The sequence below is a fragment of the Xenopus laevis genome, chromosome 3S (genome assembly GCF_017654675.1).
Source record: "Xenopus laevis strain J_2021 chromosome 3S, Xenopus_laevis_v10.1, whole genome shotgun sequence".
Classification (NCBI taxonomy): Eukaryota; Metazoa; Chordata; class Amphibia; order Anura; family Pipidae; genus Xenopus; species Xenopus laevis.
Window position 1 is genome coordinate 560,019 of NC_054376.1, and position 18,430 is coordinate 578,448.

General features: G+C 45.0%; 1 protein-coding gene across 2 annotated transcripts; it reads left to right on the forward strand.

Annotated features, from left to right (window-relative positions):
* The first annotated feature begins 294 nt into the window (after window positions 1-294).
* On the forward strand, window positions 295-12,114 carry slco1b3.S (solute carrier organic anion transporter family member 1B3 S homeolog). Of its 2 annotated transcripts, XM_018254719.2 has the most exons (15): window positions 301-467; window positions 2,292-2,436; window positions 3,791-3,932; window positions 4,007-4,139; window positions 4,915-5,021; window positions 5,377-5,523; window positions 6,175-6,273; window positions 6,968-7,177; window positions 7,277-7,441; window positions 7,619-7,814; window positions 8,339-8,504; window positions 9,493-9,677; window positions 9,769-9,833; window positions 9,933-10,050; window positions 10,743-12,114. In XM_018254719.2, exons 2-15 carry the CDS (start codon window positions 2,314-2,316, stop codon window positions 10,945-10,947), a joined length of 2,061 nt encoding a protein of 686 aa, XP_018110208.1. In that variant the 5' UTR covers window positions 301-467; window positions 2,292-2,313; the 3' UTR covers window positions 10,948-12,114. The 2 variants fall into 2 exon arrangements, with proteins under 2 accessions (XP_041443773.1, XP_018110208.1); XM_041587839.1 differs by having other exon boundaries at window positions 295-467; window positions 6,968-7,441.
* The last annotated feature ends 6,316 nt before the right edge of the window (window positions 12,115-18,430 follow it).

Sequence of the window (18,430 nt, forward strand, 5' to 3'; positions counted from 1 at the left end):
TTGCTAATTGAGTTTAATTACCAGCAATCAGTTCCACTCCCCCAGGGGAATCCCATAACCTGACTGTCCTTACAGTAAAGAACCCCTTCCTATGCTGATGGTGAAATCTCCTTTCCTCCCCACCAATGAATCACTCATTCCCCCTCTCTTGGTAGGGAATCCCATAACTTGACTGCCCTTACAGTAAAGAACCCCTTCTTACGCTGATGGTGAAATCTCCTTTCCTCCCCACCAATCAATCAGTAAACAAAGAGTTTGCAATCCCTGAGCTGGCAGGTGAGAAAGTGGGAAGGTAAACCAAGCTCTGCCTCCAGTCTTTGCTTTGGGGGGTGGATGGCCTGCCCCTTCCAGTCAAGCTATAGGGAGTTTGGGCAAAAGTTTCACAGCTGAGACTCCCGTGGGGCTGCACTGTAGTTACTGACTGAGACTCCCGTGGGCTGCACTGTAGTTACCGACTGAGACTCGAGGTAAGCGGCTCCAATTAGATTTTATTATACAGATAAATGAACTGAGAGGTAGGAAATAGTAATAATATAATTACAGTTATTTTGGGGAGAGACTGGCAGGGGTCTGGGCAAACTTTCCTTGGGGTTGGCAGGGGGGGCCCTGATATCTGTACTTGTGTTTATGAGATGGGACTGGGGGTTAAGAGCAACAGTTTGTTCCTCTGGGGGCACTTTGTGTAGGGCCAGTGGGCTTTACCCTATAAAATGTGCTTTTGTATCAGTTGCCCCAAAATCACATCCACAGCGACCCCCAGAAATCTGTAGAAAGAGAGAAATAAAAGGTAATTTGCCCTTTATTCACCCCCCCCAGTTACTATCGAAGGAATTTCTCTCAGTAACTTGAGCACAAATTCCTTCCCTCCCACAAGAGATTAGGATTTATATAATCCCAATGTATCGGCCCCTCCCTGTTGTATCTGTGTAGTATAATGTATGGGGGGGGGCTCTGTCACATCTATATAATATAATGTATTGGGGGCCCCTGTTATATCTGTGTAACTGTAAATCTTATCACTAAGTGGGGGGAAAGGAGATTCCGTCACAATGAGAGAACTTTGAATGAGTTGCTTGTTACATAAAAAGGCTCTTTGTTCTGAACGAGGGGTAGAATTAATTAGGTGATATTGTTATAAGCAGAGAATGGGGGCAGTGCTCTAAGGCCCAATATCTGCTCATGGTTTTTGGCCCAAAATGCCCATTTGCTGAGTTCCAGGTGTTGATCTAGTGGATTTGTTGGCAGAGAAACACCACCTGCCCAATAATCCCAAAGCCATTGGCTCATGAGGAGATTTCAGACAATATTCCTGATGGTTTTTAAGACCCCCCCATACCTGGTGCCAAAATGCTTGATGCCCCCCATTGGCTACAACGAATATCACTTGTATTGGGAGTGGAGCCTGGGCATTGGATTTTGGGCAAGTCAAAGAGGGCAAATTGATCAGGTCGTTGAGTAGAAGCTCTGGTTGAGGTTATTGGGTCACCAGACAACAAAACTTGGGGTGCAGCATGAGCCTATAGAGGAACGAGTTGTCAGACTGAGTGTAGGAACCATCCAATCAGTGACCAGGGAACACCAATAAAGTCTGTAATATTTGCTGCAGTCTATTTGCAAGTCATCATGTTTAGGCACCTGCTATTCCCTGCTCCCCTGCTACTCCCTGCTCCCTGCTACTCCCTGCTCCCCTGCCACTATTCTAAGTGCTGTTGCCCAAATAAAAATAATGAAACTGAGCAACTCTGGGACTACGAGTGATGGGCCAGAGAAAATGGCACTGGGGGGGGGGTATGACTTGCACATTCCCCCCTCCCCCCTGCAGAAGGCCTTGGGTTGGGAGGGGGGCTTAGGTTCTGTATTTGCTCTGGAAACTCACAGGTTAATCATTACTTATTGTGGCTCCAGTCCTACCAAAGGGCCCAGCGGTGGCTCCTAGTGTGGGGCAGGTAATGACTTCAGTTGCCTCCACTCCATGTTCCTGCCACTCTCAGCCACTGATCCCCCATAAATGATTTGGTTCTAAAACCCCCACTACTTTGTAGAGGCCCAAATACACCACTTCCACTGGGCCCCAGATAAAACAAAGGTTTGTGTGCCCCACTAATGGGTTATTGGGGGTCTACAAGGCGTTAGTACCAGTAAATGTGGCAAATTAGGTGTATTTCTATCTGTCTCTGTCCAACAGAACCATTTATTTCTGGGTCGGTACCTAGAGCAGAGGGGGGAGATTGTGTGCAGTCAGTTTTCTAACAGAGGGGCAACTGTAACATTTAACCCTTTCACCCTCACAGGTCACCCCTCTCATCGCGGACCATGACGTCGGAGAAGGAGTCGAATGACTCCAACAAATCAAACATGGATCCACCTCAGGTTCTGATCAGCAATGGCGGAGGGGAAATTCCTCCCACAAAGGTTTCCCGTTGCGCCAACCTGAAGGTAACACGAGGCTCCTCCCCTATGATTTCTCAATGGGATGTCTCCGCGCACGTTCCATTGATAGAGAGGAAATTATTATTATTGGCGATATCATTGGTATCGATTTTATTCCACGTCTTTTCCCTTCTATCAATGGGGATACGGATCGAGACTAAAAGGAAGTCAGGTTTCCTGTCTCATCCCTTGTACATTGTGTCTTATTGACCATCGGATCCATATTCCATCTGTCTCTGCCAGAAGTCTGTGCCCGACCTGATGCCAAATCCCACTGTGACCTTGGCTGGGGTTCAGAGGGCTGTTTGAGTTAGATAGGAGGGGGCAGCAGGGATTGTGCTCTGGGTAATATTTAATCACCGGAAACGTTTCATCCCTGAACGGTCAATATAATGTTAAACCCCCGACACTTGTACAGACAAAATCTCCAGTCAAAATTCTAGAAAATCAGAATCTGGTGCTATTGGATCTCACAACCTTTATCTCTCCCTGAACCTTTTCCTTGTGGATAGAGAAATCATCTGGTTTTCCAAAAATAGACAATTCTAATGGAAACCACCCAAAGCTCAACCACAAACCCTACCACCAAGACGACCTTTCTCCTCTTCATATTCAAATTCTGATGAAAAAGGTTGATTCTCATTTCCTTTTCTTTCAGTACAAATTTGCTTGAAAACGTTTACCCTGTTTCCTACTGTCTCACTCTTGACCAAGTCAAAGATGTTCTACACGAGACTGAAGATCTTTTTATCAGAATAATGAAAGGAATTCTCAAAATATCCTTCTATTTCCATACCCTTTTTTCTTTCAGTGGAATTTAAAAAACCTTAAAATATTTATTGTTGGGAGGAATGAGTGTTCCACCTTCAGCTCTTCAGCAAAATGGAACCCAGCGTCAACCACCAGAACTGGGACATTTCTCCAATGTTTCTAAAATTCTCATTTTGATGTAAAAAGTGTAATTTCATGTCCTCCTATTCATACATTTCTTTCAGTGAAAATTTGGATGAAGATATTCGATCCATCCTACACTTGGCCAATGGTCTTGTCAACATTTTCATCCAAAGTTTCACTAAAAAATACTTCATAAATAGAAGCAAAGACCAAAAAAAAATTTCCCCTCAAAATAAACATTTCATGATGAGGAAAAACATTGGAGAAAATGTTCTGATGGTTTCTATGGACCCCTTTAACAGAACAGCTGAAGGAGCAATCATTGTTTCTTGAAAAACCTTTGGTGGTTTCCATTGGAATTGACTATTAAGAGTAAAACATATCCATGGAACCAGTTGTCAATGTAGCCATGGAAACATAATAAAGTCAGAATTGTCTACTCACCAGTAGATGTTTCTCCTGGCAGGTGTTCCTGGTGACCCTGTGCTTCAGCTACTTTGCCAAAGCTTTCTCAGGGAGTTATATGAAAAGCTCCATCACGCAGATTGAGAGGAGGTTTGACATCTCGTCGTCCACCGTGGGGATGATCGATGGAAGCTTTGAGATTGGTAACTACAAACGTTTGAGTCTTTTCTGTGCTTTGTTGTAACTGCCATGCACTGATGGGAATTTTTGGTTGTAGGCAATTTATTGGTGATCGCCTTCGTTAGTTACTTTGGAGCACAGTTTCACAGGCCAAGAATCATTGCAGCCGGCTGTATCTTAATGTCCATCGGGAGTTTCCTCAGTGCAATGCCGCACTTCTTTATGGGACTGTATGTAACATTCTACATCTACCTACCTAACAGGTCATAGCTAGACCCTCACAATTCCCTAATATCTACATGAAACCTTTATGATTCTACTGTTTGTAAAGGTAACCCTCACAGCTCTACTACATGTACAGGTAACTCTCACAACTCTACTACCTGTACAGGTAACCCTCACAGCTCTACTACATATACAGATAAATTCTACAAGTCTACTACCTGTACAGGTAACCCTCACAGCTCTACTACATGTACAGATAACCCTCACAGCTCTACTACATATACAGGTAACCCTCACAGCTCTACTACATGTACAGGTAACCCTCACAGCTCTACTACCTGTACAGGTAACCCTCACGGCTCTACTACATGTACAGATAACCCTCACAGCTCTACTACATATACAGGTAACCCTCACAGCTCTACTACATGTACAGATAACTTCTACAAGTCTACTACATATACAGGTAACCCTCACAGCTCTACTACCTGTACAGGTAACCCTCACAGCTCTACTACATGTACAGATAACCCTCACAGCTCTACTACATATACAGGTAACCCTCACAGCTCTACTACATGTACAGGTAACCCTCACAGCTCTACTACATGTACAGATAACTTCTACAAGTCTACTACATATACAGGTAACCCTCACAGCTCTACTACATGTACAGGTAACTTACACAACTCTACTACCTGTACAGGTAACTCTCACAACTCTACTATATGAACCATACTAATTACTAATATAAGTGATTATATTGATTTTGTTGCACAGGTACAAGTATGAGACAGCGAGAGGCCCTACCTCACTTCAGAGCAACACTACTTTCAGCATGTCTCCCTGTCTGGCTAATCAATCAGTGGTTGACACCCCTAATCCAGGTACAATCCAGCAGCCTGGCACATGTAGTGATGTTTAACGTAAAGCATTTCAGATTGAATCTGTCTATGGGTGGACATTTGTGTCCTCATACAACTCCCATTTTCATGGCATCAAGGGATATCTGTCATTCTACGTTTCTATGTGAAATTCCTATGGATGGGTTGGTTTAGAATTACTATATTTATAACCAACTTAATGTCATGTGACTCCAGCTCAGTCTCACCCAGAATCCCCCTCTCTTCCACTCAGGCTCAGACTGATGCTAAGTGGCTTCCTGAAATGAAAATGTTACTTACCCTTTATGTTTAAATTTTTCCACCAAACTGATATTTTTTCCTGTTATTTCCTTTTCAGATTGTGTAACAGAAAATGGTTCCCACATGTGGATTTTCCTACTGGTGGGAAATATTTTACGGGGAATCGGGGAAACTCCAATAACTCCACTCGGAATTTCCTACCTGGATGATTATTCTAGGCCAGAAAACACTCCCCTGTATATTGGTAAGTTCTTATAGCCAACTATTGGGGTCATCACTGGAGGGCTGGGGGGCACAGACACATTCCTCCTGGTGTCCCAGATCTGTATGCCCTGAAAGGGGTGGGATTTGCCAAGGTGGGAGCGAGGTTTAGGGAAGGGTGGGTATATTGAGATATGACTGGGGTGGACAACCATTAAAAAAATGGGTGCCCTGTTGTCCTTGGTTAGCAGGGCCCATGCCACCAGGGCGTTGGGCAGGCAATGATACCCCTGTGCACTATTACTGCTTATGGCACATGAGATATATTGGAGAAGTGCCCAATCTGATGGAGCAGCCTAATACTGACAGTAGCATTCTGGCAATTGTCCATTGCAAATACATAAATAGCCTTGATAAATCCAAGCCTGATATTATCACTCAATTCAGTCAACTGGACTTCAAGGAGTATTAACACCAACACGTACCCAGTGTCATTCGCAAATTCATTTGAATGGACCCTTTTCTACAACACTGATAAATAAGCAGATATGGACCTTGGGTGAATCAGGCCTATGCATTGGGTAGTTTTCGTTCCATTTGCCGTGAAATAAAGAATTGCTCTGTAAGGGCCCCATTACAACCTGTTCTTCCCTTAAAGTAGAAGAAGTGAGATAACTGGCCTTTTTGTCGGCAGCTTGTTTACACACCGTAGCCATATTTGGCCTTATGACCGGCTTCATGTTGGGCTCATATCTCGCCAGACTCTATGTCGACGTTGGCTTCGTAGATACAGGTACGAAAAATCTCATAATGTGATTCTTTCTGTGGATCATTCATTGGAACGTGTTCACTTCACCTTTCTTCTTCTTCTACTATTCTCTTTTCTTCTTGTTCTTGTTCTTCTTAGTTAATTATGAATGGACAAAGACCAACTGTAATGTAAACCCTAATTTGCTAATGGTTTGGCCATATATTAACCCGTTTGGAAGGAAATGTTCTACTGAAGTAAATCTCATAATATAATTCCTTCTATCACAACTTGTTTAGTTCTTTCTCTTTTGCTCCTCTTCCCTTTTTTGTTCTTTCTTCTTTTTACTCTTTCATCTTCTTTCTTCTTATTTAATCTCATATTTTAATATTGTTTCTTCTTTTGTATTCCTTCTTCTCCTTCTTTCTTCCTTCTCTTGTACTTTCTTCTTGCATCTTTCTCTTTCTTCTTTCTCCTTCTTTCTTGATTTGTTCTTCTTTCCTCTTCTTCTTCTCATTTTTTCTTAGTTGTTCCTCTTCCTTTCTTCTTTCCTCTTCATCTTCTTCTTCTAACACAAAACTCAAATCTTTTTGGAATGTGCAGATAAAACTGGGTGGGAAGGGGGGTACAGAAGATGAAATGATAGTTTCTGGAGTTTCCCTACATTGTATTTGAGTCCTATTGGGGTTGATGATGTGAGTTTTAGGCGGTTGCTACTTGACACAAGTTTCTGTTCCAGATACAATAACCATTACACCACAGGATACACGTTGGGTTGGCGCCTGGTGGATCGGTTTTCTTCTTGCCGGAATCATCACACTCATGTCTGCCATCCCCTTCTTTTTCCTACCCAAGATTCTGAAAGAAGACAAGTCAGAGGAGCAGAACCCCCAAACGAAGGAAGGGGAAGGGAAAGAAGACAAACGGAAGGAAAAGCCAACATTGAAAGGTGAGTCACTGGTTCTTTGGTTTGAGATTGAAGAACAGTTGGATGTTGCCAGTGAACAAATAAAGACTTTCCCATTTTCTCATTCATTTCTCATTGAAGGTTTCTTTGCCGCCCTGAAGAAATTGTGTTTCAACCGATTATTCGTCATATTTATGTGTCTCACCCTCATGCAGACCAACAGTTTTATTGGTTTCATTACATACAAACCCAAGTACATGGAGCAGCAGTATGGCCAGTCCATCGCCAAGGCCAACTTTGTCACTGGTGAGTGAATGGCTAAACCCAAGTGCCATGACATATTGTTTCTACTGACACAACCCACTGTGGAGACCCTAGCTCCAGGCCCACGACTCACCAGTTCTTCAATTCTTCATTTCTCAATAATGCAACAGTCATGGGACCAATATCACTTATCTCATGAATACATGAATTCTCTTGTAGGCATCGCTACATTACCAGCAGCAGCACTGGGGATGTTCTTAGGTGGGCTGATAATGAAGAGGTACAAGCTTGGGCTATTTGGGGCATCTAAGATGGCATATTGCACCTCCCTCCTGGCATTTTTCCTGTCCCTTTCTGCCTTTTTCATTGGCTGCAAGAACAACGATGTTGCAGGAATAACAGTGACGTATGACGGGTGAGTTCCTACTTTCTAAACTGAGATTTAAAGATAAAAAATCCATCCGTTTCAGCTCAGAATCACATCCCCATAAACCATGGTGTTACAGAAGGGAAGCCATTGTGGTACCGAGAGATTTATGATTGGCACAAATCTGCTGTCATTTGGGTTAAGCCAGTGAAGCAGAAACCCCCATGTTGCTCATTCCCTCCCCCGAGTAGCCCCTCCCCCGAGGAGTGAATAAAAAGGATTTTTATTAGAGATTGTGTATTAGAGCTGACATTCATTTCTCACATGTGCAAAAAGATGGTATAAATGATGTCGTTTCAGGGCAATCTTTAGTGGTTTGGGGGTCCTGTGTATGGACGAATCATTAACACAACCAGATTTTGTTGGTCAAAGTTCTCAGAATTGCCTCTAAGCACTCAGCCTTCCTTGTGGGGCCCATAAATATTGGGGTTTCAGGTAGTCAGTCCTGCTTGCACCCCGCTATGAGGCAACTTCTGTCCTCCTCATCCAAACTCTTATTTCCTTCCATTTAGGGTAAAACTGGATGATTTTCAAGCCAAATTAATATATTCACCCTGTAACTCTGACTGTCACTGTTCATCAAAGCAATGGGACCCCGTGTGTGGAGACAATGGCGTCACCTACATGTCCGCTTGTTTAGCCGGGTGCAAAGCTTCAGCTGGAACTGGGAGGGGCACAGTGAGTATAATACAGTCTCATATACATTCTCTATAGATCTGTTATATTGTGTGTGAGCAGTGCAACCACAGAACAACCCCCAGTGACTTCTAATATCCTTATCATTTACAGTAGGGGGTACATTATCCCTTATAATACATGAGTGATACTCAGAGTTCCCTGTATAACTCAGCCTGCAGCCTTGTGCCTTTATATGGTCACAGAACAACCCCTCAGTGACTTCTAATATCCTTATCATTTACAGTAGGGGGTACATTATCCCTTATAATACATGAGTGATACTCAGAGTTCCCTGTATAACTCAGCCTGCAGCCTTGTGTCTTTATATGGTCACAGAACAACCCCTCAGTGACTTCTAATATCCTTATCATTTACAGTAGGGGGTACATTATCCCTTATAATACATGAGTGATACTCAGAGTTCCCTGTATAACTCAGCCTGCAGCCTTGTGCCTTTATATGGTCACAGAACAACCCCTCAGTGACTTCTAATATCCTTATCATTTACAGTAGGGGGTACATTATCCCTTATAATACATGAGTGATACTCAGAGTTCCCTGTATAACTCAGCCTGCAGCCTTGTGTCTTTATATGGTCACAGAACAACCCCTCAGTGACTTCTAATATCCTTATCATTTACAGTAGGGGGTACATTATCCCTTATAATACATGAGTGATACTCAGAGTTCCCTGTATAACTCAGCCTGCAGCCTTGTGTCTTTATATGGTCACAGAACAACCCCTCAGTGACTTCTAATATCCTTATCATTTACAGTAGGGGGTACATTATCCCTTATAATACATGAGTGATACTCAGAGTTCCCTGTATAACTCAGCCTGCAGCCTTGTGCCTTTATATGGTCACAGAACAACCCCTCAGTGACTTCTAATATCCTTATCATTTACAGTAGGGGGTACATTATCCCTTATAATACATGAGTGATACTCAGAGTTCCCTGTATAATGTGAATTTGGGGTTCATTTCAGGTCTATCACAACTGTTCGTGCATTGACTCCGCACTCTTCACCGCAGTAAATTCGTCGGCCAATTTGGGGGCCTGCCCACGAGGGTCCGATTGTAGCCAAATGTTTCTGATTTACGTGATCACACAAGCCATCAACACATTTATATTTGCGTTAGGGGCCTCGGCGGGCTACGTGTTGCTGCTCTGGTAAGTACTGACCCCGGGGGGGACCCTGTAGAGCCCAGTGGGTCGGCCCAATGTCCAGAATGTGATTTAACCCTCGGTGTTTGTGTTACAGGTGTGTGAGCCCAGAGCTGAAGTCACTGGCCGTGGGGGTCTATATGCTGCTCATTCGCACACTGGGTAAGTGGGGGGAAACTTGTATTGGCCCCTGAGAACTGAGAAGGGGCCACATTGTGTTGTAACAATTCCTGCTCAATAACCAGTGTTTCTGCTTCTCAGCGGGGATCCCGGCCCCAATATACTTTGGCGCAATTATCGACAAGTCGTGTCTGAAATGGGGGACCAGACAGTGTGGGGGGAGAGGGGCCTGTCGCTTGTACGACGCCAACTCCTTCAGGTAAAACCCCCTATTCCTCACTTAAGACCTCGGGAAACCCCCATATTCACAGGGGTGCGGCCAGGGCTGCCATGTGATCTCCTATGCTAGAGGAATGCAACATCGCCTGCTTTTCCACTCACCCCTCCTCAAAGCAGACGTCACACCTCGCTCCTCCCTCCTCAGCCATCCGTCCTGGGTCCTTGTTCCTCCCTCCTCAGCCATCTGTCCTGGGTCCTTGTTCCTCCCTCCTCAGCCATCCGTCCTGGGTCCTCGCTCCTCCCTCCTCAGCCATCCGTCCTGGGTCCTAGCTTCTCCCTCCTCAGCCATCTGCTGTAGCTCAAATTTGACTGCTGCAATTAAAAAACCTATTGGCTAAAACAAATGGCAAGAACAAGTAACTATAATCATGGCGCAGGGCTGAATATGCGCACCCTAAGAAGTGAGGAGCAAGAGCTGACGACTGAGGAGGGAGAAGCTAAGACCCAGGACGGAGGCTAAGGAGGGAGGAGTGAGGCACAAGAGCTGACGGCTGAGGAGGGAGGAGCGAGGTGTGACGAGGAGTAAAAAATCGTGTCGCATTCCTCTTGCTTAGGACAGTGCATGCAGGACAACGACTTCCCCTGACGATAACAAATCTCCCCATAACTGATACTTTGTATCGCTGCCAATGAAGCTCCCACATAAAATCTGGGGTGTCTGTTCCTTTGCAGGAGGAGCTTCCTGGGTCTCACCGCTGGGATACGCGCCCCCTCCTATATCCTCTTCTTTATTTTCATTGTGATGGTGAAGAGACAATTCCCCACGGGCACCGGTGCAGCCCCCAAACCCCAAGAGAAGGAGGAGGAGCTTTATAGCAACGGCGCCAGCGCTGAGGAAAGTGCCGCCTTCCAGACGGAGAAAGAAACTCATATTTAATGTGGAAATGGCCCCCAGAACTGGACTCATGGGATAATTAGATAATGCACCCCCTGATCTCTCTTAGCCGGGGGGGGGCAAACGTACTATGAGATCCCCCAGTTAAGCTAAGTGCCTTCTGGGTAATTCCTGGCTCTGTTGCTTTAAATAGGACATTTTGCAGTGCAACCAAGTTACAGTTTCTGCAGCAGTGCAACACCCAGTAGGCGGAGCCTAACATTTCATGGCTCCCACAGAGCAGAACTCATTCCCTTCGCTGCACTTGAATAAAAGTGGGGACAGTTTTTATGTAACTCTTAGAAGACAAGTCTGCCAGTGTCCCCTCCCTGCCCCCAAACCCTCCAGCGGCGGGTGCTGTGCCCTTTAACTGGCGTCTCATCACTTAGCGGGCGAATATTTCCCGTACAAGCGAATGACAAATAGAAGAGGCAGATACTTTCAGGCCTGGGGGGAAAATGATACCAGTGGGGCAGATATGGGATCCCTTATCTGGAAACCCGTTATCCAGAAAGCTCTGACTGACAAGAAGTCCTTCTCCCATAGTTTATTATAAGCAGATATAATTGTAATTTTTATAAATGATTTTCTTTTTCTCTGTAATCATAAAAACAGGAGCTTGTGGAACTGTAAGATTTGGGGGACACCTGGTGGCCATTATGCTAACTGCCACCTGCACACAAATCTCCTTTTTTATGTTTTTTTAAGTGATTTTTCATCATCTTTTGGCTTTATCTAGTTTACAAATAGGGCGGTTGGGGTCAGCCAAGAAACAATTCCTCTGCTTGGCTATATTTTTACTCATATTGTTCCTTTATATTCCTTCTCCTTTGATTCAGGCCCCTCTCCTGTTCATATTCCAGTCTCTCATGCAAACCACAGCCTGGTTGCTAGGGTAGATTGAACCCTAGCAACCAAAATGTAAATTGTAGAGCTGCTAAAAATAGTAATCATTAAAAATCAGTGATACAAATGAAAAGCCAGTTACAAAGTGCCTTTAAATATCATTTGAAGGCGACGCACCCCTTTAATGCTACGGATTTGAGTGCAACGATGTATTTCATAGGTTCTATGTTAGAAATGGGGGGGGGGTTGCTATGTCTTTTGGGGAAGGGCCTGACTCACTTTTTGTGATTTAAACATGAACTCAATAAAGTTTTAGTTTGTAAACTGATTGGTGGTCTTGTAGTAGAGCAGGTCTGTCTCCCCCCTTCAGTCAGTCTAGGGAACCCCCTCACCAGTTGCTATGGTTACTGCAGCAGTTTGGTTTTGCTACAAAGAGATTGAATCAGTGGCTTGGGAGGGATTGGATACAGGGGGGAGATTTTGTTGAAATCTGCTGCAGGAATCTCTCGCCGCTGGTTCTGTGAAAGTCAAATCGGCAGAGAAACAATGGGATTTTGGGGTTTCTGGAAGACCTGACAGATTGACCCTCACTGAATTGATTCAAGCTGTTTATCTTGGCTCTATCGTGTTTCTCCATCACCCAGACCCTGGTCCTGCCCTTCTCCCAAAACACCATCACCCCAATAGAGAGAAGGTCCAACATCCCGGCCTCCACCATCTCCAATGGCTCCATCATCACTAATTTTACTTCTCATACAAATGACCCAAGATGGTTCCGTTCTATGAACTGAAAAGCAGGTAGAGATAGTCATCATTTGTAGTAGAGTAATATGTATTGAGCAATGGACTTTGATATATTCCTCATCACTATGTATACACTTTAACTTCACCTTTAATATTCTGACGCATATTGGTGATCCTATTTCAATTCGTTGGCACGTGATGAAGGGCCGAGGTTTTCAGGCATGAAACGCGTTAGTTGATCTGTACCCACTGCCCCATTGTGTGTTTCAATAAAGCTGCACTGATATTAATTCCAGTAGGTACTGGTAGATGAGAGGTACAGTTGGACTAAGATCCTTGAGTGAAAGATGAGACCATTGGCTGATCCAACTCTGAGGCAGAACTTGCATCTCTAATCATGGGGTCTGTGGTGGGTGCAATTATAGATCCATTCATTGGGGGGTGGGCTCTGCTACAAATGTGTGTGGCACAGGTCGTTGTCTTCTGGATTTGATGTATTTTATTGGAGGATTATGAGACAATTTGTACCATTTTCGTGTGACTGATGAATTATTTGCGGTTGGTCGTTTCTATTCTAATGAAGTCAATCTCTTTTCCCATCGTGTGCTGGTGATCATGTCCGTGAGCTACTTCGGTGCCAAACTTCATCCATTGGGCTGGGGGGCCTGATCATGTCCCTTGGGGGCTGCCCATTTGCTGATGCCGAGTGGGACACCACCCAACCCTCCCCCCAACCCTGACTGGGGCAGATTCAGCCAATCATTGACCTGGGTGGGAAGGAATTCTCACAGACGCGAAATTGATGTTTGAGAGTTTTTTATCATTTATTGAAGGGCAAGTTGACCTTTAGTGAGATGAGCCATTGGCCAAACTGGTCTTGGATTCGTGTTCATCTCTCTGCTCATTGGCTGGAGACTTGTTGGGGCTCAGAGATGGAATGAGAATATTCTGCCCTCCTGTCCCACCAACTCTCCAGTCTATTCTGATGTTGGACATCTCCTTGTCCCATTGTATTGGGGAAAAGACTGAATTGGTGTCCATGAACCTTGACCCATAGCAACGGAGTCTCTGACTATTGCTCCTTCATGAGATCTGACCCATATAATGATGACAGTGTAGTATGACTTTGTATCTCCCTTTGACCAAGCACCAAACTAGATGGTCAGATCCTATGTTTGCATCCAATCAGCACTCTATCAGCACCCAATCAGCACCCTATCAACACCCAATCAGCACCCAATCAGCACCCTATCAGCACCCTATCAGCACCCAATCAGCACCCTATCAGCACCCTATCAGCACCCAATCAACATCTAATCAACACCCTATCAGCACCCAATCAGCACCCTATCAGCACTCAATCAGCACCCTATCAGCACCCGATCAGCACCCAATCAGCGCCCTATCAGCACCCAATCAGCACCCAATCAACACTCTATCAGCACCCAATCAGCACAGAGAATGCCATGCTTTTAGCATTGGGCCAAATCACATTTCATGTTGTATTTCTTGGCTTCTCTGAAATGAATATGAAGCAATTCCACAAGTCGTGTTCCTCTCTGTCGGACCAATCAGAGTATCTCTCACAATGAGGAGCTCCGAGGAGGAGGGGCATGAAGCTCTGCAGGGGCCGGCCATATGTAACTGACAGTTTGGCTCAGGATTAAGTGGCTGATACTTGTGTGAAACACCCGATTTCTACGATCCCCACCCTTGTGTAGGGTTAACCCTGTTTTGTACTGAGGGAATGGAATTAGGAAAGAAATGTTCCTATAATAAGAGAAAAGCCACAGAATGTTTGGGGGTCTCCGGGCCCCTGATGTGGATCTTTGTATTAGTGGGGAAGGTACTGAGCATGCCCAGTGAGCAGCGAATACCCCAGACTCACACAAGGGAGATTTTCTCAAATTCAAATAAAGGGTTTTTATTAAAAGAACAGAAACTCGGCAGTTATTGCAGAGACACAAATCAAGTTCTGATCTCGTGAGGCGACTTTGGGCGACTTTGGAAAACGAATCGCTCCGAGCGCCATGTCGCTGGTGATTTCCATTGTAGCCCGCGGGAGGCATTTAGGGGAGATTAGTTGCCCAAACAAGAGGTGATTTATAAAGACTATAAAGAAATAAGAAAACCTTATCTGAGATTGTGGGGTCACGGTGCAGAATGCAAGAGAAACAGGGGGGACATAAAGAACAAGTATAAATGGGGGGGGGAGGTAAACTTGAGGGTCTCCAGCAGCGCCGAGCCCAGATCCCTCTCAGACACAAAGCGCAACTGTCAGTACAGAGACCCAATCAGAACCGCTGAATAGAGAGATAAATAAGATACCAGCGACTAGTCACTCACCTCCACCTCTTTTCTCTGCAACTTCGGATTCCATTCCCATCTGCTCCTGCCCCATTGAGCTTACAATCTAAGATCCCTATCACATTCCCATCTGCTCCTGCCCCAGTGAGCTTACAATCTAAGATCCCTATCACATTCCCATCAGTCCCTGCCCCAGTGAGCTTACAATCTAAGGTCCCTATCACATTCCCATCAGTCCCTGTCCCAGTGAGCTTACAATCTAAGGTCCCTATTACATTCCCATCAGTCCCTGTCCCAGTGAGCTTACAATCTAAGGTCCCTATCACATTCCCATCAGTCCCTGTCCCAGTGAGCTTACAATCTAAGGTCCCTATTACATTCCCATCAGTCCTTGCCCCAGTGAGCTTACAATCTAATATCCCTATCACATTCTCATCAGTCCCTGTCCCAGTGAGCTTACAATCTAAGGTCCCTATCACATTCCCATCAGTCCCTGTCCCAGTGAGCTTACAATCTAAGGTCCCTATTACATTCCCATCAGTCCTTGCCCCAGTGAGCTTACAATCTAATATCCCTATCACATTCTCATCAGTCCCTGTCCCAGTGAGCTTACAATCTAAGGTCCCTATCACATTCCCACCAGTCCCTGCCCCAGTGAGCTTACAATCTAAGGTCCCTATTACATTCCCATCAGTCCTTGCCCCAGTGAGCTTACAATCTAAGGTCCCTATCACATTCCCATCCACACCTGCCCCCCAAAGGTCACAGGGTCTTTCCCTCATAAACTTTAACTATTATGTTTACTATCTTTAGGTCCCCTGATGTATCTGAACTATAACTCCCAGCATCCTTCAGCTTATAACTCCTAGCCGACATATAATCACAGGAAATAACATGCAGGGAGTTGCAGTCCAACAACATGAGAGGAGAAGGCACCCTGCACCCCATGTTACTTGTATGAGGATAAAACTGAGCTGTAGCCATGAGGGGGTGCTGTGCCTCTATTAGAAGCCCGACCCTGTCACATTCTGCAGGGATTGTCCAGGGAAGAGACCCAGCTGGAGCGACACTGAGTTAGTGGCAAGTTTAGGAGAATCCTGAATCACATGGTCCTTGTCCTTGGGAACAGCTGCACCTCCTGGATATTTGGCACCAGTCTCTCATGTACTAACGACCCAACCGGGGGAAAATCATTTGGTAACACTGAGTCTGACACCAGAGAGGAACCAACTGCTCCATCAGCTCCTCCTACTGTTCCCTATCCCTAAATATTCCTCCCTCACTGTAGGGAAAGTATCTTCTGTCCCAAACTCATCTCTATGGACTCAACAACTGCCCCGAGAGATTAAATTAAAGGGGAACTTCTACTTGGTATTAAATATATAAATATCTCTTTTACATTAGTGATAGTCACACGAGTACCAGGAAATACACTCCCCCGTGCAAAGGAAGTAGAGACAGTCACACGAGTACCAGGAAATACACTCCCCCGTGCAAAGGAAGTAGAGACAGTCACACAAGTACCAGGAAATACACTCGCCCGTGCAAAGGAAGTAGAGACAGTCACACGAGTACCAGGAAATACACTCCCCTGTGCAAAGGAAGTAGAGACAGTCACATGAGTACCAGGGAATACACTCCCCCGTGCAAAGGAAGTAGAGACAGTCACACGAGTACCAGGAAATACACTCCCCTGTGCAAAGGAAGTAGAGACAGTCACACGAGTACCAGGAAATACACTCCCCCGTGCAAAGGAAGTAGAGACAGTCACACGAGTACCAGGAAATACACTCCCCCGTGCAAAGGAGACAAATTGTGTGTTCATTGTTCTATTATATAGATCGTACAGTAAAGCTTATTGTGTAATCTTTATATTTGTAGTTACACATATGGCTGGGAGCTGCCATACTGTTTGCCTTGCTGTGAACATAGAGCTTGTTGCTGCTGTTTTCCCCATAAGGGTCTCACTGTCAGCAATGTCCTTATTATAAGCAAATGAAGGGGATAAATTATGGACTGATACTGTAGGAGGGGCAATATCAGGATGGGCAACTTCCTATGGTTAGATACAGGGAACAGACTCCCAGCAGGGGTGGTAGGACTAATACAGTAAAGGAATAGGAGGGAGAGTGAAAGGGAACATAAGGAAGTGATACTTTACAGAAAGGGGGATAGATACAGGGAACAGACTCCCAGCAGGGGTGGTAGGACTAATACAGTAAAGGAATAGGAGGGAGAGTGAAAGGGAACATAAGGAAGTGATACTTTACTGAAAGGGGGATAGATACAGGGAACAGACTCCCAGCAGGGGTGGTAGGACTAATACAGTAAAGGAATAGGAGGGAAAGTGAAAGGGAACATAAGGAAGTGATACTTTACAGAAAGGGGGATAGATACAGGGAACAGACTCCCAGCAGGGGTGGTAGGACTAATACAGTAAAGGAATAGGAGGGAGAGTGAAAGGGAACATAAGGAAGTGACACTTTACAGAAAGGGGGGGTAGATACAGGGAACAGACTCCCAGCAGGGGTGGTAGGACTAATACAGTAAAGGAATAGGAGGGAGAGTGAAAGGGAACATAAGGAAGTGATACTTTACAGAAAGGGGGATAGATACAGGGAACAGACTCCCAGCAGGGGTGGTAGGACAGTAAAGGAATGGGGAGGGGGTGTAAGTGCATGAAATGAATGTAAGGAGGTACCTGTAAGTGATAACAATAAAGGGAGGCAGAAATGAGTTTGTAATAAGCTGAGATTCTATGTTTACAGACTGGTACATAATGAAATAGAAATGATGGAGCAGGTGATGTAAGTCACAGACAGTTCCCATATTTAGTGTAATTGCAGCTTGTACTCTGTGTTTATATAAAGGTGGAATATTTCAGCACTTAACGTTTCTCCCCGTGACTCCTGTTGGCTGGAATTGTCTCTTTCTGGGAAGAAGTTGAGAGGTTTTCAATAATAACCTGAGCCTCAGGTCTGTGTGTTGCCAAATCAGTTGAGTGATTAGAACAGGGAAGACTTGGGATCCATCAGTGAAGGTTCAGGAGAAGGAACAGAGACGAGTGCTCAGAGCTCAGGGAGCCAAGTCTTATTATTAGAGAACAATGTTCTGCTTCAGCCCCAACCCCTCTCTCACTTCACTTGTAGTCTGAGAATAGACAATTGTGAGAAATGTGTGGCTCTTGGCAAATGCAGAACGGGCCCCTCAGGTGCTGCTCCGTGTTCTGCACAAGGTCCACTATTTGGATCCAGTGTCTGTTCCATCCTGACCTCAAAGGAATCAGAGTTAATTGTCGGGGAACTGAGACACTGAATGTAAATAAAAGGTAAATCAGTGGTTGGAATGAAGAATTGGGGGTCAGTAGAGAGTTGGACTGACGTCAGTTCTGTGACACTAACAGCCAAGTATCTGCTCCATTAAACACAACTATTCCTTATCCACAGGCACGAGGCCCGATTCAATCAACGGCTGCTGGAGCTGAGACCATCCCCAATAACTGACCTACCTGCTCCTTTCTGCTGCCAATAGATATTCAGAATGATGCGTAACATTATGTCTTCTCCTGGGAGTTACTTTGTATCCAGTT

Bases quoted from the DNA above. Each gene is read 5' to 3' on its own strand.
- slco1b3.S (XM_041587839.1), top strand. From the start codon at position 2,314: ATGACGTCGGAGAAGGAGTCGAATGACTCCAACAAATCAAACATGGAT. The intron at 7,442-7,618 runs GTGAGTGAATGG...ATTCTCTTGTAG, and splicing joins CAAGGCCAACTTTGTCACTG to GCATCGCTACATTACCAGCA. The intron at 7,815-8,338 runs GTGAGTTCCTAC...CCTTCCATTTAG, and splicing joins ATAACAGTGACGTATGACGG to GGTAAAACTGGATGATTTTC.